We start from the raw sequence: 23,714 nt of genomic DNA on the forward strand, positions 1-23,714 counted from the left end.
TTTGCAGTACTATAAAGAGGAATGTGTTGTGAGGTACTAGGCAAATTTCAGCAAACTGAATTATTAAGTCCTTTGGAGCCCCACGTGGTGGAGAACTGCAAATTGTTATCTGCTCTACAGAGCCTGTCTGGTCAGCCGCGGGACACTCTGTAAAGCGCGCTGCACTCTAGAAGTGGAATGGTTTGCCAGCTACAGAGCCGGCTCCCTCAGCCCTGTTTGAACAGCACTGTACCCTGCAGAACCTACAGAGGCTAGCAGGGCAGGACTAGGTCGAGGCTTTGCCGCCTCCTGGCGGCCAGGGAAAAGGCGATCTGGCCGCGCCCTAGACTACGGACAGCTGCAAGGAAGAACCTGCGCATGCGCAAGAAGAAACGCCCGCCCACTTTAGCCTGTGGGTACTCACGGCAGGACATAGGTTCTACCTTTATGTTATTCTTCAACGAAAGTTAACCAAGTCCCTTTAAGGATTGGCAGTTTCCTTTTACAGGAATACAGTGGCAGGGCACATGTGTCCTGATGGTGCTGGGACTAGTGGGCCATTCTTTTAAGTCATGGCCATCCTGAGACAGGACCCACCAACACAAACCTTGGGGGTAAAAACCAACCTATGTCTAAAGGCGAGAGGCTCCGTGAAACTATGAACCTGGGAAACTACTGCACAGAGGTGAAGGAAGAGTGGTGACAGAGAACCCATGGGGTTGTGTACTCTCCCAGGCACACCAAGGCCCTGCTGTCAAACTGTGTGGGCTGACTCTCCCCATGGCCCACCTGTGCCTGAAGTTACACTCCAGTCTTCTGACTTGGGCATGAGCACATGAGTCCTTCCTAGCAGGGAGTAACCCTCCAGAGAACTGTGGCTGAGTGCCTGTGTTTGTCAAGCTAGAAGAAGCAGTCACTAGATCCTGATGACCTCATAGAGTAGTGTATGGACACAGGTCCTTTAGGATACTGTCCTGAATCCACCAGTGCCTGAGATGACACATTCCTGCTTACAGGAGAACAGGAATAACAGGGCCTATGCAAGTCTCCCAGTCCACATCTCAAGAAGCACAGAGCCACGCTGACCTAGCAAGGGTGTTATACCAAGCCGCACCCTCAGAGCCTTCTTGCAGGCATCACTACCTGCCCTCGGCCCCAGCTGGCTCTGACTAAGTGTTAGGGAGCTCTCCGGGCATATTCTCTCAGCTTACAGCTGAGATAGCAGTGCAAACAATGTGGAGCCTGCTGCTTCCTACCCAGTCATCTCTACCTCGGGGACCATCACTTGGATGGCAGTGAGTCAGGTTGCCTCTACAGGGGCCTAGCCTAGGTGGCCATGGAATGAAGCACCTCAGCCCAGCACCTTGGGAGCACCTGTGGCCTGTGGCCAAGTATGAGGCTCTGGTGGGCTGGCAGCCTCCAGGCCCTAGCAATATTGTCCCGCATGGTCCCAAAGTAAGGATTTCGCCTAGGGCTCCACAACTCCCCAAGAAAGAGCAGGCTTGCCACAGTCAGTCTCACACGATTTTTTCTTTCTTTTTTTTTTTTTTTTTTTTTTTTTAATTAAAACAGCAATAGGTTCCTGCCCAGAAAAAGGCTGGAAGAGGCAGGCCTTTCTTCACAAAAATAGATTTTCTTTTTTTTAAAAACACCACCAAAGTAAACCTATTAGCTTCCATGAGCTGGTCACACCTGGAGAGTTGGTACAGCTCCCTCGTGGCTTTGAGCCAAGAGCTTGAGCCATCCTTGCAGACTCCAGTCCGAGCACTGGGTGGCTGTGAGCCTGCTGGCACCCAGGGTTAAGTGATCAGCTCCAAACCATGCAAGAAAACCCAGCAACACCCACAAAGCAAAAGGCAACAGGAATAATAGTTCAAAGGGAAAGGCAGATACCACTAAAGGTGGTAACCAGGGGCTGTCTGAGGACAGCGTGTCCCTCAGAGACCATTGGCCAGTGCTGGGGGAAGGCCTTGGGAAGCTCAGTACGTCTCTCAGGAAAGCCTTAGGAGATTCACATGGCTCGTCCTCATAGTGTGTCCTCAGCACCTGAGACAGGATAGAGATGTCCCTGATCCAGGCCACAGTGTACGAAGTCCATTCATTCAGTTGTGATTTAAAATATATATACAACCTGCGTGGCATCCAGGATAGTACCAAGGCTATGGCCTGTCCAGAGAGACACCGGCTGCCTGCTCTCCAAGAAGCAACAGCATTTGCCAGGGTACACAGGCCCCTCCAAATTCATCCCTTGGGTAGAGGCCTGAGACCCTGGGAGCAGCAACAGCAGAGGCACTGTGGGGCACATATGGCCTGGCTGGGAGCCCCTGAGGTCTGGTTCTTTGGCACTTGGGACAGCTAGTTGCAGAAACCGACAGGAACAACCCCTTAATTTCTCGAATGCCCAGGAACAGAATGGCAGTAGCTTATGGCTGTAGGTAAGTGCTGCCCCAGCACGGATGTATGGATGCTGGCAGACCAGTGGGGTCCCGGGCCAGTCCCTATGAATCCTCTCCCAGGATCTCCTTCACAAAGGCAGCAATGTCTGTCTTCTTAGTTTTGTGCAAGGTGAAGAATGGATGTTCCTGGTAGGAAAGAGAGGTACAATTTCTAGGGGTGAAGGGGTACAGGAGAAAGTATAAAGGAGAGGTTCCCTCTTTTCATGCTCCTCCTACCTGGCCAACTCCTGCTGGTCCATCTAGGACCGCTGCCCCTAGAAGCCCTCCAAAACCATCAAAGCTCTGTGGGTGGCTCTGCCTCACCCTCCTACAAGAGCCCCTCCTGCCACACAAACATCTCTTTCCTCAAGGGTACCAAACTTCTGCCCTACCAGACCCTCTACCCTTCCTTCATTAGCAAAGAGCCCATACCCATCCTTCCAGGCTCAGCTCAAATGGAATCTCCTCTAGGAAGCCTTCCCTGATGCCACAGTGACTCCTGTGCCCCACTGTCACAGACCCATGCACCTTTCCACAAGGCCTGGGGTACAGGCATGGGTGAAGGTGAAACTACACAAGCACATACAAGGGCCAGGCAGAAGAGCTACCCCTCTACCCTGGGGTGCAACCCTCTTCCAGACAGTCCCACCCAGCCCCACACAGCCACCACACAGCACAGGGGACAGGGCAGGCACTTCCCTGCACACTCACCATCAGCTCCAGGTAGCTCATGCGCTCTGCGGGGTTCTTCCTTAGGCTAGGAAAGAGGGCAGTGAAGACAGGCTCACGCGGAGGAAGCGGATCCAGACAGGCTGGGCTTGCCCCCATTGAGCAGCACACTCCTGGGGCTCAGAGATGGAGCGAGCTGTCTGGGGGTCTGGCCAAGTGGCGTGGGGTCCGTGGGTACTAACTATATAGTCTTGCAGCAACTTTCCCTGCCTCTTGGAGACCAGTGGTCTCTATAGTGACCCAGGCTAGGTCTGTGGCACCAACCCCAACATGCTCTGCCAAAACCACAGGCTAGATTATCCTTTATCAGAAGGGAGGACTCCAGTCATTGGTTCCGGAACATAAAGTCTAACCAACAAGAGGCAAACTAATCAATGACTGCGTTACTGGTCTCCTGGGCCTGCAGCTTTTCTTGTTTTCTGCTGAGAGGCTTCGACTTGTTCTCTGAGCATCTCTGGGCCAAACATACAAACACTGGTTTGCTCTCACTAGTTTCCTCTTAAAAATGTATTTTCTAAATCTCTTTTATAACCCAAGAGTTATAAGAATACTTTTACTTTCCATGCAGTTATTTAATTATGGTTAGAGAGCTCGTCTGTATAACACTTTTCTTACTCTTTTGTAACTTCAAACATCTTTTTTTTTTTTGAGACAGGGTTTCTCTGAATAGCCCTGGCTGTCCTCTAACTCACAGAGATCCTTTCTCTGCCTCCCAAGTGCTGGGATTAACTTTCTGTAATTCAGTAAAAACTTCTAAACAACAAAAAAGCAACTTCATTATGCATTTTAATGTTCCGTAATATATGTTACTACACATACACACACACACACACACACACAAAATCCCTCTACTCTTTGGGGCTACCTGATTCATCCTTTTCTGCAAAGACTAGAACTAAAAGCTACCACTGGGACTAAAAGCTTTTACTCATGCTGGAGCTAGCTTTACCTCCTGCCTTTTGATACCAGGTGGCTCAAGGGTTATCTTGCTGCAGAAGGAAGGGACGCAGCCCAGATACTCACCACTGGCTAGTGAAGTCCACAAACTCAGGGGAGAACTGGTCCGCTGGGAGCTGCGGGGATGGTTCCTCCACCACCTGCTTCAGCTGCTGGAACGGTGTGCCCCAAGACTCGTAAGGGAATCGCAGAATGGCCATCTCGATCTGAAGTAGGGACAGCAGTCAGCAGGTTCATTTGGTACCCAGAAGCATGACGAGGAAGGGATCTTACCCATAATTCCCCAGCACCCCAGGCCAGGCCTTGGTATGAGGGCTGACACTGACTGCCCTCATACCAAGCAGCAGGCCAACTAACTACTGAAGCTCCTCTGACTGGACTGGCAGACCCAGCTCAGACTCACCCTGGGCTGGGTTTAACCCTCACTGTTTTTTTTTAATTTTTTTTCAAACACTCTAAAATTGGATGATTTGTATTTAACAACTTGGGTTCTAGACAGCGTGTCAAACATGAGGAGTGGCAGCCACATACACCTTTCCCATAAGGCAGCAGTAATCAAAGTACCTCACTGGGTCCAGTCCTAAGCCCCTGTTGGCCCAGCTACTTCCTCTTCAGTAACACAGACTTCAGTATCCAGGGCCACCTATCCAGCTGTTGTTTTTACTAGTTAGGCCAACAGGGAGTGGCGGACTCCTTCATGGATACTTCCTGATGGGTGCAGTGGAAGGCCTCAGTGACAGGTTGTGACCACAGTAAGGAATGGAGGAGACCTCTATAGCAACTGCAACTGGCCCCACATAGAGCACTAGAAACTATGCTGATGAGGGACTTTCCTGTCAGGTTCCATGCCTTTCCAACCAACGTGGGAACAGCATGAATGGGAAGACAGTGTGTGTCATATGTGTGCCCGCCCACAGGACAGAACTGCATGCAGCATTTCCAGAATCTACTGCGGGACCTTTCTGCAGACTGCAAGAGAAAGCTCAGTAGCACCCATATACCTAACCAAAAAGCACCAGAGTATGGACCTCAAACATCTTGTCTGTTTTTGGTTTTTCCAGACAGGGTTTCTCTGTGTAGCTCTGGCTGTCCTGGAACTGACTCTGTAGACCAGGCTGGCCTTGAACTCAGAGATCTACCTGCCTCTGTCTCTGCCTCTTGGTATTAAAGGTATACATTACCCAGCCCAGCCTGATGATTTTTTTTAAAAGAGTTTAGAAAAAGATAAACAAAAACTACCTCAACACAAAGACATAAGACAGTTTACCTATCACAGCCAGCCCCTATAATGACTGAGTGTCAGAGACAGCAGTGGAGATGGTGACACCACTCAGGGCCTTCTTGGTTCAGAGTGTGACCTGTGTCTGTGCAAGGTAACTCCCTTGTATTCTGAGACACAGGAAATTTGTGTGCCCAGAGCTCCCAGGCCAAGAGGGATGCATTGAACCGTCGTACCGTTGCTCCTGGGGGGTGGGAGTGGGGGAGTATTTTAAGTGGAAATGTTGGGCCAAGGATAAACATAAGTGGTGAACCTGGAGGAAGAGGTTCTAGAAGACAGTCCAAGCCTTGCTCCTGTTCCTAGGGCCTGAAAACCCTACTGTAAAACCCTGCCTTCAAGATAAAGCCTTTTTAAAAATAACAAAATATCTTCCCCAATAGTCATGAGATCAATCATGGGAACTTGAACAGTCTCAAAACAATTAGACAGGAGGAACGAAGAAAGTGGACAACATATCTTGGTAACTGTGACTCCTGACGGTCAGAATGTCCCTTTCTGTTAAATATCTTTGCAATGGAAGATAGACTATTCTTGCTATATCACTTTCTCACATGTGTGCAGTACAGAAGTGTCCCCATTTTCAAAGAGTTTAACTTCACTGTAACATTTTGCTGGCTAGTTTTGCGTCAACTCTACACAAGCTAAAGTCATTTGGGAAAAGGGAACCTCAACTGAAAACAGGTACCCCCCACCCCAGACTGGCCTGTGGGCAAGCCTGTGCATTCTCTCGATTGATGTAGGATACCCCAGCTCACCATAGGCACTCAACCCAACCTTTGGGCTAGTGATCTTGGGTAATGTAACAAAGCAGGCTGAGCAAGCCAGGAAGTAGCACTCCTCGTGGCTTCTGCTTCAGTTCTTGCCCGGATTCCCCTTAGTAAAGGGGTGCAACTGGAAAACTGTAAGCCAAAATAAACCCTTTCCTCCCCAAGTCCCTTTTGGTCATTGGTTATTGTTTTATCAGATCAATAGGTGAATCAGAGCTCTCAGCCAGGCAGTTCTAGAAGGCAAAAAAGTCCATCTCCACACCTGGACTTAGCTTTGTCTGATCCAACTCAATCCTAATGGTCTGGGCCCTGCTCCTCCCTCCAAACCAAGGGTCCTTTCAGCCTCCACAAGCCAGGATCTATAGCCTCATGCTACTGAACCTAGAGAAACACAAAAGGAACCTACAGCAATAGGTTCCTATTTAGGGGGGACCAGACACTGTTTTGGTTTTTTGTTTTGTTTTGTTTTTGAGTGTTGGGAAGGATATTGAGACAAGGGCTCATGAAGGCCAAGCTACCCTCTAATTTATTATGAAGCTGAGGATACCCATTTAAAAAGGATGCTACCATAGGAATCATATCACAGGAAGGTACCATCATGCCCAGCTAAGAGTTTACCTTCTTGATTTACTTGCATGGCAACAACTAAACTTAGCATTGGCTGGGATTTCCTGATCTACACCAGTGGCTCTAGAGAAAAGGCTGAAATCACAGAATACAGAGAACAATCATGATGGTCAGGAAAGGGTCCTACAACTCCCAGATATCCTCGTACTCAAATAGAAATGTTTGATGGAACCCACAGACCCTATACAGACATACATCCACCCCAACAGACCAGCAAGTGCTGAGCCCAGCCCCAGACGTACCATGGTGATGCCGAGGCTCCAGACATCAGACTTGACATTGTAGCCCTTCTGATTCAGTTCAGGGTTGATCCTCTCAGGCTGCAAGAAAGACCAAAAGTCTTGAACACCCAACAAGGCTCCCTCAACTAGACCTTTTCTCTTCTACACCAAAACAGAATACCATTAGGTTCTCCTGACTGCATGATATAGGCCAGCAAGAGCCAGAGCCAACCCCTGCCTTCCCACCAGGCCACCAGTCTTAAGGATCCCCATGTTCCTAACAACAGAGAACACAAGTTCATCCAAACAGAGATCATGGAGTACAGGTAAATGGTGGCAGAGTCCCTAAGACTGGAGGTACGGCTGGAAAAAGCCAGCCCACTGCACAGAGGCAAAATCTTGTCCTGGTTTCCACCTTGCAGGGATGCCCTGACTCACGGCCATGTAAGGCTTGCAGCCAGCATCCATTGTCTTTGCCACAGAGTCCACCAGGTAGCCACTGATGCCAAAGTCGCACATCTTCACATGCCCTTCCTTGTTGATGAGGACATTGGATGGCTTCACATCTAGAAGAAGAGCAGACCTTTCTCAGTCCATGCCAAATGGGATGCTACCTTCTCCAGTGCCCTGTGGGCCAGCAGCATGCTACCCAATGCCCCAAGGATTAGCCAAGGAAACAGAGGCAGTGAGATCTGCAGCACCAGGCCCCATCACTAGGCTGGATGACAAATCAAAATGAACTTCAGCCTATCCCAACCAAAGAGAAACATCTGAGCTCTGGAGAGTCTACCTCGAGGCTACCCAAGCACATCACCTGCTATGGACACAAATCCAGCAAGCAGAAGGTAGTGGGTGAACAATGAGGGGGAGTGAAGGTATGCAGATGGGTCTGTGCATGCAAATGAGGAGCCCCACCCATCCCCTGTCTCACAGGAGGCAGGAGCCTCCAAGCAAAGGGCCACATGGATGTGAAAAAGACAAAGATGCCCCAAAAAAGACGGGAAGGTTCCATGCCAAAGAGCCAACAATGATGACCCGAGGACAGAATGGGATGGGTGCTGGTCATCGAAGTCCACTTAGCCTCCTTCGTTTTCTAGGTACAGTGCAACCAAGTTAATGGGAGGCTGATATTTAATAAGTACAACCCTGGAGGGGGAAGCCCAGACTAGTGGCCATGGGGTTAAAGGAATCCCAGAAGAGTCCAGGATGGTCATGTGTGGGGTAAGGGGGCTTGTATCAGAGTCCTAGTGTGACATGCCACAACCTAGGTGTTCCACAGCACAGGAAATGTAAATATGAATGAGAAGCGGGCCATGGGGCTGGAGAGATGGCTCAGTGGTTAAAGCACTGACTGCTCTTCAGAAGGTCCTGAGTTCAAGTTCCAGCAACCACATGGTGGCTCACAACCATCCGTAATGAGATCTGATGCACTTACATTTACATATAATAAATAAATACATCTTTATGTGTGTGTGTGTGTGTGAGAGAGAGAGAGAGAGAGAGAGAGAGAGAGAGAGAGAGAGAGAAGCAGGCCATGGAGCTCAGAAAAAACTGGGATCCACTTAGTTCCTCCTATTCAGAGTGCAGCAGGCAGAGCCAAAGGCACAAATGCAGAAAGTGGCCTAGTCCCCACCAGGTATATCACAGTCTGTCCCTCCCTGAGCCTCTGTGGCTGATGGAGGACACTGACCTCTGTGGATCACAGACAGCTTGCTATGCAGGTGCTCCAGGGCCCGCACGATCTGAATGGGGCAGGAGAGGCAGGGCTGCTATTATTCCAGGTAACAGAAATCATAACACAGCAGTAGAACCCCATCTCCTCTAAACACACCCCAGCTCCTGCCTACGCCCCAAATCTGCCCATCATCCTGGCTGTCCTAGGACAAACATGTCAGCTTCCTGCCTTCCTCCTGCTCCACAAATCCCAAGCAGTGCCTCCTAAGGGCTTTCACCAAGACCTACCAGGCCCCCAAGTTTCTCTCACTCCCCCATGAGCCACCTCTAGAGATTAGACAAAAAAAGACAAAAAAAAAAAAAAAAAAAAAAGAGCCTGAGGCACAGGGTGGTTTAAACGCTTCCAGATGCAAACAGGATTAAAGGGCATCCTTGATTCCACTGCCCGCCCTGTTTCAATGCTCAAACCAGAGTTGCTGCCCTCCTCTAGAAACAGCAGGCTCAGAAAGCAAACATCTCCCCAAAGCAGCCTGGACCTCCAATAGCTGTCAGGCGGCATCTGAGTACAAGGCAGTGGGACACACCGCACTTTCTTCAAAGTGAGTGGGAACATGAGAGCCGCACTCACGGTTTGGAAGCAGGGAGCAGTCCAGCCTGAAGAGCCCCATCCCTGGGGCCTCTTCAGCAAGGTACTGCTCTCAGGCTTCAGAAGTACTGAGTCTTAGAGGGGACAGCTGCTCTGCCAAAACTCTGCCACACAGCAGGTCCTGTGCATGCTGGGTAGAGCGAGGCCACTCACAGACACAGCGATCTCCCCCAGGATGTCTTCCGGAATTTTCATATTCTTCTCCAGCACCTTCCGGTAGAACTTATCCAGGGAAGTATCCATGAGCTCCATGCAGATCCATACATCCCCCTGTGAGAACATTCAGTGCTTAGCTGGTCCCCCAGTGCTGCCCAGCCCTGGATAGTCTACAGACTCCCAGGCTTCTCCAGCCCTGATCTTAACAGCCTCGCTGTGAGCACCAGGTCCAGCCTCCACCTGGGAAGGGACACAATGACCCTTCTCACCCCACTTCTCACCCCTCCCCATCGCCGTCTGCCTTTCAGATCGGCCTCTCTGGCACCTCACCATGCAGTTCATGCTCCCTCGCCCTAGCCTCCCCCATCTGTGCCTTAGTATAACAGTGTTCCCAAGCAAACCGGAACCTAGTGTGTCCTGAGACTTTCAAGTCAGGACATAAAGGGACAAGAACTGAATTTCTTCACTGGCAAATGACCTTTCTTCTCCCCAGCAAACCCACATAGCCTTGGGATGAGTTGGCTGACACTTACACAAGGTGCTTAGTCCACCACATGAGATGCATAAAGTGGGGTCTGAGCCACCACTGGGACTTGAGAGGGACCCAAAGGAAAGCCAGGGCAGAGAAACATCATGGACCACTCAAGAACTCCAAGATGGCAGGTCATCATGGGAAGTCCCTGTTCCATCCTGACTCTGGTGCGTACTATATGCTTCCAACGGCAGCTCTATGCTCTTGCTCCTAGACCCTGCACCTTGCTTTACCCTCCATTCCTCTACCCTAACATACACCTAAAATCTAGCCCAGATCCTCACCCCTTCACAGTGCTTCTCCCCTGGATGCTTGCCCTGAATGGCCACTACGGGGCTAACAGAAAGCAAACGACCACAAACACAAATCTCAGCTGCCCCGGAGCTCCAGGCCCCTGACCACAACCTGAAGAGAACTGCTCAGACACCTGTTTAATCTTCAGACAAGGAATCTGAGGCACAGAGTGGGTCAGGAACAGGAAAGCCTGCCTCTCAGGAAGAGCCCAGCCAAGCTGCATCAGGTGAAGGGTACTCCCTATACCTTGAGTATAACTCCCCTATACCCAAAGGTCCCAGGAACTCCACACAATAGGAGTGGAATGGCAGTCGTGATTGGCAAGAGGTGGGCAGAGACAGAGCCTACCTCTCTGAAGAGGGCACCATAGAAGGTGACAGTGTAGAAGCAGTCGACCGTGCGCATGTTGATGTCTAGGTCCATAAGCAGACGTTTCTGCTCCTGTGTGTTCACGGTGGCCCGGATGCGCTATAGGAGAGTCACATGTCAGGGCCACGACTAGGCTGTTCCCCTAACCCAGTCCATGAGGGCCAGGAACCTTGGGGAATCCATGGCCCTGACTTGTCTGAGAAGTTCTGCCTCAACCTGGCGATGACAGTGAGGGACAGAGCCACAAGTAGACAGTCACCCTGAAGCTCAGCCAGTGCCTCCTCCAGTGCTACTCCAGGTAGGGTGAAGCCCTGCTTACCTTGACAGCCATGATGGTACCACTCTGAGCATGCCGCACCTTCTCTACCACCCCGTAGGCTCCACGACCCAGCTCTGAGATGGTCACCAAGTCATCAGCCTCCACTTCGAAGTTCTTAAGAGGCAAAGGGAGAGGTGGTTGGTAGACACCAAGCTGGAAACCGGCTCTTGTCCCTCACCCAGAGAAAAGCAGAGGGCCAGCTGGTCAGATTTGAGCTCACAGCTACTACACGCCATGCTGTGTGACCCCGTGGAAAGAGCTGAGCCAATCTGACCCTACCGCTGATCTCTATAAAATGGGTGCAAAACCAAAAACTCGGAGATGTTGGGAGAAGTCTTCCACACACATCTCAACAACAGGAGCTATTAGCCAATCACCTACTGACCCTTTGTGGGAGTTCCCTCCCCTGAGTGAGAGACATGGGATTACACAACTGGACTAACAGAACACCAGGCAGTGACAGGGCTTGGGGAGGGAGGATCTTCCAAGAAGAGGCTCCCGGCCTACTCTGCCCTGGTATACATCCCCAAATCAGGCTTCTCAATAGTAGGTGGCCTTCCAAGGCACTCAGGGGTATGGACAATATGGAATCTAGGGTCTGACCTGGGGTCTGGGGAGCCCAGGAGCCTACATGTCCCACATGTTGCTTCCAGGTGATACAGATTTCATGTGGGATTCATAGCCCACACTCTGAGGTAGGCAGTGTGGCAGCTCTGCGTTCCTCACACCCCTCCCTATCAGGCAGGTGGAATGTACTTCTTCCAGAGAGGAGGTCTAAGGGCAGATAGCCCAGGGCTACAGCCACCAGCGCGATAAGCGGTAAGCTCCTCCCCGGGGCCCAGCTCCGGCTACCACGCAGAGCTACCTCTCAGTGGCCCTATGGAGGCCTCTCAGTGTCTAGTTACCACCTACTCTGTCTCCGATAGTGATGAAGGTCCGGGAGTCCAGGTTCCGGGGCGGTCTGTGGAAAAAGCACAAGCTTCTCTGAGAGAAGGAGCTATGGAGGGGGAAGGGGTGAGGGTGAAACACGCTGGCCATGGGGGCAGCTTACAGTCACCTCAGCCCAGTGATTGTTGAGCATCTACAAGGTAAAGTGTAACGGTGTAGCCCTGACAGAGACCCCAAGACAAGGACTGGGAAGGCATGGGACAAACAGCCAATGCTCCTGACCCTCTGGAGCCACCCAGGGCAGGATGAGAAGAGACTGCTCTCTCACCCACCTCTGACCCCCATATTCCTGCTTCTTACTCATACCCCTGGCCTCCACTAGGAGGCCTCTCCAAGTCTCAACAAAGTGAGAAACTTAAGGCAGACTCACGTGGGGTTGGACACAGGTGGCTTGGACACACAGGATATCCGTAAGTCCTTTTTCCTCTTGGATTTTCCTGAAGTGGAGAAAAGACGGGGATCTGGTCAACATTCAGTCCTGGGCTGTGCAAAGCTAGGCCCAGAGGTCACTCAGATCCCTGGTACACACACACACACACACACGTCTGAGAGTCAGTATGATCAGTACCCAGAGAGTCTCAGGGCTTTGGGGTAGGCAGAGCATGGTCCACTCAGTCTGGGGAGCAGGTTCAGTCCTTCTCCTCCCACAATAGCAGAGACAAGCCCCACCCTCCTGGGAGCTGCCCTGCAGCTGGGAGGCATCAGACAGCTGTGCCTATAGCACACACACACACACACACACACACACACTCAAATGCTCAGCTATGCATGAGTTTCCAGGCCTCTTACTGCCAGGAATGGAATGTCGTCTGCCCAGTACCAGTGTTCCCAACCACACAAAAGCTTGTGTCCTACGTCTCTTGCTATGGGCTGAGCTGTGTCTTTCAAAACTTATATACTGAAGTCTTGACCCCCCAGTGCCCAAGAATGTGACCTTATTTGGAAAATGGTGGGATTTTTGTGGCCAATTAAATCAAAATGATATCATTAGGGTTGGCCCTAATCCTGTGACAAGGCTGGTGAGTGTGTTTGCATGTGTGCATGTGCATATATAGGGGAAGAATCCCAGGTAAGTGTTCTCTCAACCCTACTGGTATCCTTATAATAGAGGAAACGGGTACAGAAAAGGAAGATAAGTGGAGCCATGGGAGATGCCACCCCTTAGCCAAAGAGAGGCTTGAAATCAAGCACAGGCAGAGCCTTCCTAGGTGGCCTATGAGAACTGCCTACCCTCCTCTCCAATACCTGCTGCGGAAGCCGTCCACTCTGGCCATGGGACTTTATGACAATAACCCTTGCCGCACTGTGTCCTTCCACAGGGTCAAGCTTCGTGGGGGAGTGCCTGAGACTGAGTTCTATTCCCTGCTCACTGTATTTCCACACTCAGAGCCTCAGTTTACCCACTGGTCAAACCAGAGCATAGACACCCACTGGGGCAATGAGGACATGGCCTGGTGCACAACTGGCATGAACTGCCCTAGGACTTCCACCTCCTACTTGTAGGGCCATGTGGCTCAGCGCCCACCACTGGCAGCAGGCACTGACTCTTTCAGTCTTGACTTCTCCAGGAAGCAGGGGCTCTGATCCCCACCAGAGGAGAAAATGTGAGAGAGAAGCAGGATGAGAGAGGTAGATGTGACAAGTCTCCTCAGTGTCACACAGAGCAGGAAAGCAGTGACCAAGTGTCTGCCCTTCCCAGAGAGTTACACTGCATCCTGCAAACTGCCACCAGCTCACTCTGGCCACCTAGCTCCTGAAGCCACATCTAAACCAGTTTCTGGCAGATCCAGCCATAGCTATGCACAATATAGAGCTTGGGGTGTGACTAAGGCAGTAAGGCCTGTGTATTCAGGCCAGCCCAGAGTGGCTTTCAAAAGTACGGACCAGAAGATCAAGGGAGGCAGCTGGACTCACTGCAGACCCCTTCAGGGGGAGGGGGGAGATTGTCCCTGTGCTGGAGGGACAGGTCCTGAGTCTCATGCACCTGTGGGTCCTAGTCTTTGCCAGGCACCACATCTGGTTACACGTGCTAGGAGTAGAGGTAGACAGCTGCAGAAACTCTGCATGGACCCAGACTGGCACACGTGCAAGCTATTTCTCTGCACTTTGGCCTGTGGTATCTAGTTTGCATTCCTGACATGAGGTTCTCTGTAACCAAAATATAAAATATTCTGTAATAAAATACACAACTCTGCTTAGAACATCTAGAGTCACAGCCTGACCCCCAGCCCTGACAAACCTGTCTAAGAGGGCTTATACTGCTACCCACCCACATCACCTCCACTTTCTGCTCTCCTGTGTCTCTGGCAGTGGGTTGGGAGATGTTATAAGCTCTGCCTTTTGCTAAGCCTCAATTGCCCCATCTGTCAAGGCCATGCCTATACCTGCCTGCTGGATATGGTGGTGAGGTCTTTTTATTGTCCCAGCCTGGGCAGCACACAGCCAACTACCCTAACAGGGCCACCAGCCTAAGTTAGGAGTGACCTGAGCTACCAGAACAGCTATGCCAACTGTCAGAGGGGATGGGCAAGGCCACATTGGGGACAACCCAGAGAGAGGCCTCGAGCCACCAGCCACTGCTGGCACTATTCAATGCCAATGTCAGGGCTTGGCCCAGATGGTCAGGCAGCCTGGGGCTACCCAGGTGTGGCCCAAGGTGGTGACTGTCACCACAACAAACAGAGGCTCTTGGCCACCATGAGCAAACCACAAGCCTGCCAGGATCGCAGGGTCCTTTGTGCAGGCCAGCCCAGTGCTAGGCGTCAAAATAGCTCACTCCAACCTCACAGCAGCTCCCCAGGCAGAAAGTGGGGACACTGAAGCTGAGAGGGGTTCAACCACTAACCTGAGGTTCCAGCCATGATAATGAAGTTCCCACAGATAGGGTGAAATTCTGGCCCCCTCTGCTGCCCTTGCACCGTCGTCCCCTCACACTTCCCTGGGTGAGCCACCTTGTTTCCCACTGTATCTGCTTTGCACATACCATTCTCTCTACCCTTGATGCTGCATCTTAGTCCTCTGCTGTTCCTGAGTCTTCCCAGCCTCTACTGTAGATTCTCGCAGTTACTTTCCCCAACAAGCCACTCTGGAGCCAAGTGGCTGGGCTCAACCCTCACTCAGCCCCTTCTTTGTTCTGCACTCTCAGACACATGATTACACCTCTCTGGGCACCAGGGCCTCAGTGTGATGTGTAGAGGAATGGCAGACCTCCCAACAGAGGATCAGGGTGGGGGTGGGGGATGGGGTTGCTATCTGAGGCCACCTCCACATTACAGCTCCATGAGGCAAAGTTTTTCACTGTACAAGTCGGTCAGAGAGGAGAGACAGCTTGACAAAGGGCATTGTGGGCATCTGGTGGGGTAAGGATATGACCCTGAACAGACCCACTTGTTCTAACATCCAACCATCAGCAGGGATAGTCTGAGAGCAGGCCACGGGAGCAGTCGCCATAAGACAGTAAGTCCCACCCCATGGTATCCAAGGACTAAAATGGCACCCATGCCTTGTTTATGATCCCCGCCCCTGGCTCCTGGGCCTGGGCAACCAAATTGGAAGAAGCTAATACTGCCACTTAAGTGTCAGAAGCAAAATGTCCCATCTGCCCACTCAGCTGGCTGTCTGCATGAAGCAGTCTTTCAGAGAACATGCTAGGCCATCCACATCTGAGCGGGATAAACTGAGCACCAAAAAGAAGGGCAAGCTTTTCTGGTGAGCAGCTATCCCTAGGTAGATAAACTGTGCCAACTTCGAGTGCCTGGAAGTCAGGTGAGCACTTGATAAGGGATAGGGTAAGCATGGAAGGACTGAGCCCCCTGGGCATGGCAGCAGGGCCAAGCATAGATGGAAAAGGGCCGAGTCTTCTTCCAGGGGCAGAGCCCCAACCAATTCCAGGACCCAGTACTGGCCTCACAGGTCAACATAAGCAAGAGTTCTTCTCCTCGGGCCAGACCTCACTAAACCTTCATCCTGAGGACTGTCATGCTCATTTCCCTTCTCCTAAAAATCATTCCTCCTGTGGCAATTCAGCCCACTCTCGTGGCAATTCAGTGTGTTATCATGTGCCAGGCCAAAGTACTGACCCTTGGACCCCACCCCCACCCCCAGCCCCGACACCACCAGCTACATTTTTACTATGTCCAAACCCTGCTGCTAATATCCAGGAGCCTTTTCAGCCCTGTGTCCAAGGAGCCTGGCCTGTCATTGCACACTTGCTGACTCAAGACAAACACCTGAACTTGGTAGCACCTGCAATGATGCAGGTGACCAAAAGCCAAGGCTGTTCACACAGCCATACAGGCAGACGACACACAGGTTGGGGCAGCCAGAGAAACACTCACCCACATAGACTCTGAACTGTCCTAAACCAGCACCTCAGCAACCCCCATACAGAACTTCCCTTCCACTCAAGTCCCAACACAAATGAAACCAAAACCAAGAGAGAAGAGGCACGGTGGTCCTAGACATCAGACTCCAGCTTCTGCCTCTTCCGAGATATCCTGTAGTTGACAGTGTGGAACAGCCTGGGCCTCTGTAGGACAGGGGGATAAACATACTTTGGGCACACCAAAGTTCAATTTTATTTATCTGTATATTTTAAGGCAGTGTCACGTAAGACCTCATTGTATACTATACAGCTGAGGATGACACTGACTTTTTCATTTTGAGACAGAGTCCCACAATGGCCTCTTCCTGCTAAGTGCAGAGATTAAAGGTATGCACCACCACAGCTATTGAACCACAACATTGAACTTCTGCTCCTCTTGCCTCCACCAACTGATTGCTAATAAGCTCAACTTGAAAAACTGGCGATATAACTCAACTGGTAGAATGCTTACCTAGTGTGCATGAGGCCCTGACTTGAATCCTCAGAGACCCTGAGCTTGATCCTCAACAGCACATAAAACCATGGGGTGGGGCACATTTGTAATTAGGTCTCAAAAAGAAAAGGAGGAGGAGGAGGAGGAGGAGGAGAAGGAGGAGGAAAGACAATGGGGAGCAAAGGGGGAGGGAGAAAGTTGGAGGGAAGGGAAAGCAGGAGCAGGCTTCACTATGGGCCCATACATGCAAGGAGGGTCCTGTTGAGCTGATCAGGGTCCAGACTTCTGCTGCTGGACAGAGAGCATCCAGAGAAGCAGCCAGGGCAGCCCTGGACTCCAGCTCAGCGGAGGCACTACTACCACAACCCTGCAGGCAGGGCTAGGAAGTAGGGAGGGCTAGGAAGCCGCTGACCCTGCCAAGGCCAGGTATCACTAGGCCTGTAGTCTACGTGCCCTAGTAAGATAGGGCAAGCTGCCATTGTCTCTGCTCTTTACCTGCAATGGGGGAAGAAAAATCTATAGGGGCTGCTGGGCACACAGGCCTGACAGCTATGGGCAACATGGACAAACAATCAAGGGGAGGTGTGAGAGAATGCACACCTGAGTCCTGCTGCCCACTCACTCACTCCCTCACTCCCCAGGCTAGCACCAGGTCTGACATGGATGAAATTCTCCCACCTGAGAAACTAGCCCAGGAGATTGTACCCTGAGGTCAGCCTTGCACCTCCTGAGCTTCCCTCACCTATGCTTTCGAGGCCACTGGTCAACAAGGCTGAGTGACAGAGACAGATCTACAGAAGGGACAGACTACCTCAGTTCTCTGCTCCCCTTCCTGATTGCCTCAGGCAGTTTAGGCGGCAATGGTAGCTTACGGCTTAGGAAGCAGGCTTAGGAAGCAGAGGAGAAAGAGAGCCGAGAGCTCGGGGTTCTCAACCTGTGGGTCGAGACCCCTTTGGGGGCTCAAACAACCTTTTCACAAGGGTCGGCTAAGACCACTGGAAACCACAAATATTCACACTACAATTCATAACTGTAGCAAAACTGCAGTTATGAAATAGCAATGCAAATGATTGTATGGCAGGGGTCACCACAACATAAGGAACTATTATATTAAAGGGTCGTAGCATTAGGAAGGTTGTCCTAGAGCTTGGCAAACTCTGGCTTTCTGACCCAAGAAGCCTCGTGTCACAAATCCTATGAATACATCATCAGAAGCCATTTATTCACCTCCCAATGAGAAGCAGCCAGAATCCCAACAATTAAATAATGACAGATGCCATTTGTTTGGGGAACTCTATCTCCCATCTTTACTACCACCCTGCAGGGGAGAGGTGCTTCCTCCCACTGCCCAGAAGCGGACTGAGAGTCAAAGAAGATATGCTATTTGCCCTGATGAGGAAGTAAGAGTCAGGTTGGGATCCTAGGCCCATTATAACATAGCTGCAATGCCGCTGGATAATGCCATCTGCATCCATACAGGCAAGGCTCCCGTGCTCATCTTTCCTGGGAAGGGGGGGAGGGGAGCACTCCAGCTTCTTCTCTGAAAGATGTCCCATACTCACTGGACTAAAACCTAATCAAAGTATCAAGAATGTACTAGATACAATGTGTTCAATGTTACATTGCAAAATGGGCAGAGTAGGCATCTGACCGAGGCAGTTCAAGCTGGCTGACCCTGCAAGGCCACTGCTCCTGGCTCTTACCAGACCTTGTTCCCTGGGCCAGGGGCCGTCAACAACAGCTGCCATCTACTCGTCTGTGGTGAGCAAGAGGAAGCAAGAGTCATTTACCTAACAGAGGAAGTTCCTGGACAGGACAGGAGGATCTGCCCAGAATCCCAGCTCAACTGAAAATCCAGAGCAGACCGTCACCTGTGATGTCCAGCCCAGGACCAGGGGCAGCCTACAGGTATGTAACCCCTGCCTGGCATTGCCCCTTTAAGCTATAGGCAGTGACTGGCATGCCTGTGGTGAGTCAGCACCCAGTGTCTGCTGACTCACCCACCGGAAGCCTGGCTGCCTCTCCCCACACAGGCTGACTGGGAACTTTACTGCCTTCAGGCCCTGAGCCACAGGCTGGCTGATAGAGAGTTTCCTGTGCGTCACACCAGGACGGGGTGGGGGGTGGGGGGGAGTCCCCAAGGTGCCACCCTCTAGTCTTTCCAACTCCTGGGACAGGAGGAAAGCTTATAACCATAGCAGACAGGACCAGGACAAGACATTCAGTGCTCCTTAGCCTCACTGGGCTGCCAGAGCCACCAGCCACTGATGAACTCCAATGATGACACCTCCAACAGAGTGTCAAAGGCCATCCCTGACAATATGCACAAGGACAAACAAGACATGCAAACCCAGACCACAACATGTGCCCCTGTACCAGCTGTCTTTGGTCTCAGATGGCAGCCAGTGACCCACTAATGAGCAAGGAGACAGGAGATGTCAACAAAGTTGTGGGACCTACATGCCTTACACATGTTGGGAGAACTTCCTAGGCTTGGGCACAAAGAACTAGGCTGCCAACCGTGCAGTGGGAAGTTCATAGATAAAGTTGCAGTCCCCACCAAAGGTCAGGTGCTACCACTCCCCGCTGTGTTCAAAGTCCTCTGCAAATAGGCTAGCAAGATGGCCCTGCAGGTAAGAGTACTTACTATCAAGTCTAATGATCTAAGGTCCATGCCTGAAACCCACATGGTGGAAGGTTGATCCACAAGACTGAACTGAAAGAACTGATACCCACAAAGTATACTACATGTGGCATGCATATATATATATATATATTTTTTTTTTTTTTTGGTTTTGGCTTTTCAAGACGGGGTTTCTCTGTGTAGCTCTGGCTGTCCTGGAACTCACTCTGTAGACCAGGCTGACCTCAAACTCAGAAATCCGCCTGCCTCTGCTGTCTCCCAAGTGCTGGAATTAAAGGCGTGCACCACCATTGCCCAGTTGTGTGTGTAATTTTTAATTTAAGTCTCCTGCAAAGGTGAAAAAGAGTTCCTGTCAGGGTCCACATTGGTATGGCCTTGCCAAGGTCTCCACTTTGCACCGGTTGCAGGGTCACACTGGGGGAAGCATCCACTGTAAAGACTGCATGCATGATAGGTGGTCCTCTGTTCAGCAGACCTCACGCTCCATGGGGGCGACATGGGGGTGATGACCAGGGTCCCATGGCTCCCCTAAGCACCTCACATGGGAACGAATGGACGGAGCCCTGGGGAGATCATCACAGAACCTGCTGTAGCTGTGCTCTGCCAACACAGCTGTGCAGCCTCTGTGAATGGTAAGTGCTCCCCAGCCTCTGTTTATGGGCAAATGGGGTGATGAGTAATAAACAAAGCACTGTATAACACGTGGAAAAAAGAAAAAAAAACCTCTTAGAGTTGTGGTGAATGGATATTGTCAGTTTCCCACTACAGCTATTTCCAGACCCCTAAAAGGCTACAGGGATTCTGGCCGAGGAAAAAGCCTCCACCCAAACCATCCAATACCTTGTTACCTAACCTACAATCTGCAAACTCACACTCAGAAGAGAGGCCCGGAACGTCCAGTGCCAGGCCTCAAGTCACCAAGCACATGAAAGCCCATGGTCTCCCTATCACTCACAATCTCTTCAGCTGTGATCTGCAATTGCAACTTTTATTTTAGTGAGGCATCTCTTGCCTGGAAGAGCTGAAATGCCTCCAAAACAAACACTGCTTCCAAACCCTTCCTGAGTGGAGCAGCATCTAATTTCCTGGTTCTCAAGTTCCACGAGGTCTGCACTGCAAGGCCCTCCCCAGCCACCTCCCCCAATAAGTGCCTCCCTAGTTACTCACAGAAGTTGGGCAATGGTCAGGGATCTGGTCTCCCACTTATGTAAGATGCAATTACCCCGCCCACTAGGCTCCTGCAGGGCCATGGAAGCCAGCTGCAGGGGACCCAAAAGGCCCCTGCCTGCTCAGGACAGCCTGACCAGGACCAGGACTCCTGAGGTTGAGATTTGCTAGGTCAGAAGGAGAGAAGGCCACCACTGCACAAGTGCCCTCTTAGGTGTCCACCATTCCTGTCCTCTGTGCTCTGCAGCTGCAATCCAAAACTGAGCCCTGACCCCACAGGGCTGAGCCTCTGCAGGAGGAAAGCTGGAGACAGTCAAGGAAGTGCAACAACTATTTGCCCCTGGGTACCTACTATGTGCTGGGTGCTATGCTGGATTCTCGATCATCTCAGACGTGCTTGCTTCAAACCACTCTACATTCAATCTCACATCATGCCCCTAATATCCATTTCATGAATAAGTCCTAGACATGCCCAGAGACTAGCCATAGGTGAATCAGTTCAGAATTCAGAGGGTCAACCTATTCATATCTCCAGGTCCAGCTTGGAAATCATTTCTGCAGATCAACCTACTGAGTCTCTGACATGTCAAAAAAACATCCTTCTCTCTTCCTGGGGAAAAAAAAAAAGCATTCTGACCTCCAAATCTTGTCCCCCTCACTTCCCATGACAAATGCTGCTGCTGCAGCCCACGCAGCACCACTGCCACCTCACAGAAATTTCCAGGAAAGACAGTTAATTGGAGAAGACAAGTCCAAGCCTTGTACAGTCAGCCCCTGGCCTGCTGCTAGCCCAAGGACAAACAGCAGGTCTAAGAGCAGCAGACTAAGAAACACTAGGTGCAAGAATCGGTCAGCTCCGAAAACTCAGTGAGAAGACTGCAACTGAGTAGCAGGTAGCATGGGCAGAGCTGCGAAGTGGAGACGCCAGGAAGTTCTACAGGGACAGCCTTAGGGAGGAGTGCAGGCGGCCAGTGTGCAGGCCAACAAGACATGGGGCAAAGGAGCATTCACAAGGATGGAAGGAGTTGGAAGAGTGGAGGAGTTCTGAATTCAAGAGTAGACAGGTTTCCGGCATTGGGAACACAGCCCTGGGGCCCAGAGTAAATTCCAGCCTGGACAAAATCCAAGAGCCTGGCCTGAGGGGGCTAGAGCAGCCCAAAGACCCTCTAGCAGGGATCACTGAAATCCTGGCTGAGTCCAGGATGAAGCCCGGAAGCCTAAATGAGGAGCTCACGGTGAGGCTACAGACTTGGGAGTGGAGTGAGAACAACGTCCTGCCTGGGTGAAGTCCCACGGCCTAAGATCCGGATTCCAATGAGGTCCCGTGAGGTCCCGGGCTTGGGCTGGACCCAGTCCTGGGTTGGAGTGCAGATGTCTGTGCCCAGCCCGGAAGGGAGTCCAGGGTCACGGGCGGGCTCAAATTGAATGTGGCACGGGCCGCGCGACAGGGCGGGAGAGCCTACCTTTGGTCTGAGGCAAGCTGGCCGGCGGGCTCGCGGCGGGCGACTCCATGCTGCGGACCGTCGCGGCGGAGAGCACTAATCTAGAGGACAGCAGACTACACCGGGGCCGGGCGCGCTCATGGCTGCTGGTGGCTGGCAGCGGCGGCAGGCGATGGGCGACAGGCGACACAGACGCGACGGTTCCAAGCGTCCGAGGCGGGCGGCGCCACAGCCACACTGGGCAGCGCCGGACGCCTGCCGACGGCGCCACGCAGGCCCCGCCCATCGTACTGATTGGCCCGCCTGAAAAGGCCCCAACCTATCAGACGCCGCCCTGACTGTCACGCACAAACCCCACCCTCCAAGAGCCGGAATCCAACCCAGCTTTCCACTTAGAACAGCTCGGCTCCGCCCTCTTGCCATCAAGATGACAGCCCTACCCACTTGGGGGGATTGTGCTAGCGTGGTCCTGGGTGCCCCAGCCTGTGCCCCCCTATGGCGCAGCGTGTGCGGGTCGCAATCTGGAAAATCCCAAGATCTCTAGGGTGGCCGGGCCGGGCCGATGTGCTCCGTGGGGTTAAAAGTGTTCCCTGAGTGAGACTAGACTCCTAAATGGCTGAGCCATACCGAGGATGAGCGTCCATGTGCTCCCCTGAAGAGAGCGGCGACCACCGGCTTGCCTCCTAGGGCAGCAGGAAAAGAGCGATCCCACGGCGGGCGCGTGCCAGGTGAGTGTTCACCGACTGTGGGAAAGAGTTTACTGCGCCTTGCTGAATGAGCACGCGTTTAAGTCCAGCGTCTATGAGCACCTGGCACGCCAGCACCTAGGGAGCGGGGAATTCAGTGGCTAACCTTTGCCTAGTGACAAAGTAACTGTTTGGTTGTAACATTATAGCAGCTCCACTCTCGGGGCTGTGGGGTAGTCTCCGATTAAACAAAATGTCATTCCAAACACTGAAATACCTTTTGCCAGCCTTGACTGGGGATCCATCTCGGCCGTCGGTCGCTGAGCCTCTGTCCTCACACTAACCAGGAATCTCTGGGGTCGGTTGGAAAGTCAGGTTTAGTGAGGGCAAGAAGCACAAGGTCAAGGAGTCAGTCGGAGCTGGAGTAAGTCTTAGCTCTCTGGCCAACACTCAAGCCCCGAATGCCTGGCTTGCATATTTGATTTCTACCGCAGCCCTCCTCCCGTGCCACGTGCCCCTCCCCATTAGGAATCCTGAATGTCTCATCCCCTGCTGAATCCCAAGGCTTAGCCCAGAGCCATGCACATAGTAGGTGCCTAAGAAATATTTAAGGAATGAACAGAGGAAGTAGGAAAAGCATGCCACAGACATGGGTAAAGTGACTAGTCCCGTGCCAGGCTCTCGGGCACCAGGGTGACTCAGACAAGGCCCTCAAACAGGAGGAGTTTAATGGGTTAGTCAGAGAACTTGACAAACAGCCCAGGGATCACAGACTCCATGTGGGGTGCTATAAATAGATACAAGAGTCCTAAGAAGAGGCCCTGCCTCACCTGGGTGGGGTCAAAGAAGGTGACCTTCCTGGACTAGTAGTCAGAAAGAGAGGTAAGAGACCATCCTTGGAAGAAACAGAAAGGCCCGGACAGGGAGTGGAAACCTGCTCAGGAAGCCAGGCTAGGCTGCAAGTGTAAGCCAGTCAGCTGCTGGAATGAGGGGCATGTTGGAAGACTTTTTCTCTCTGGCCACCTC

General features: G+C 51.8%; 1 protein-coding gene across 1 annotated transcript; it reads right to left on the reverse strand.

Annotated features, from left to right (window-relative positions):
- Positions 1-1,610: 1,610 nt before the first annotated feature.
- Positions 1,611-22,262, reverse strand: Map2k3 (mitogen-activated protein kinase kinase 3). Its single transcript, XM_021176697.3, has 12 exons — positions 22,024-22,262; positions 12,303-12,369; positions 11,897-11,945; positions 10,985-11,098; positions 10,645-10,764; positions 9,468-9,584; positions 8,685-8,736; positions 7,433-7,560; positions 7,016-7,093; positions 4,167-4,306; positions 3,126-3,171; positions 1,611-2,561 (listed from the first exon to the last, which is right to left on the reverse strand). Exons 1-12 carry the CDS (start codon positions 22,070-22,072, stop codon positions 2,478-2,480), a joined length of 1,044 nt encoding a protein of 347 aa, XP_021032356.1. The 5' UTR covers positions 22,073-22,262; the 3' UTR covers positions 1,611-2,477.
- Between the last annotated feature and the right edge of the window lie 1,452 nt (positions 22,263-23,714).

This window comes from Mus caroli, unplaced genomic scaffold (assembly GCF_978045245.1).
Source record: "Mus caroli unplaced genomic scaffold, Mus_caroli_1 scaffold_13, whole genome shotgun sequence".
Taxonomy (NCBI): domain Eukaryota; kingdom Metazoa; phylum Chordata; class Mammalia; order Rodentia; family Muridae; genus Mus; species Mus caroli.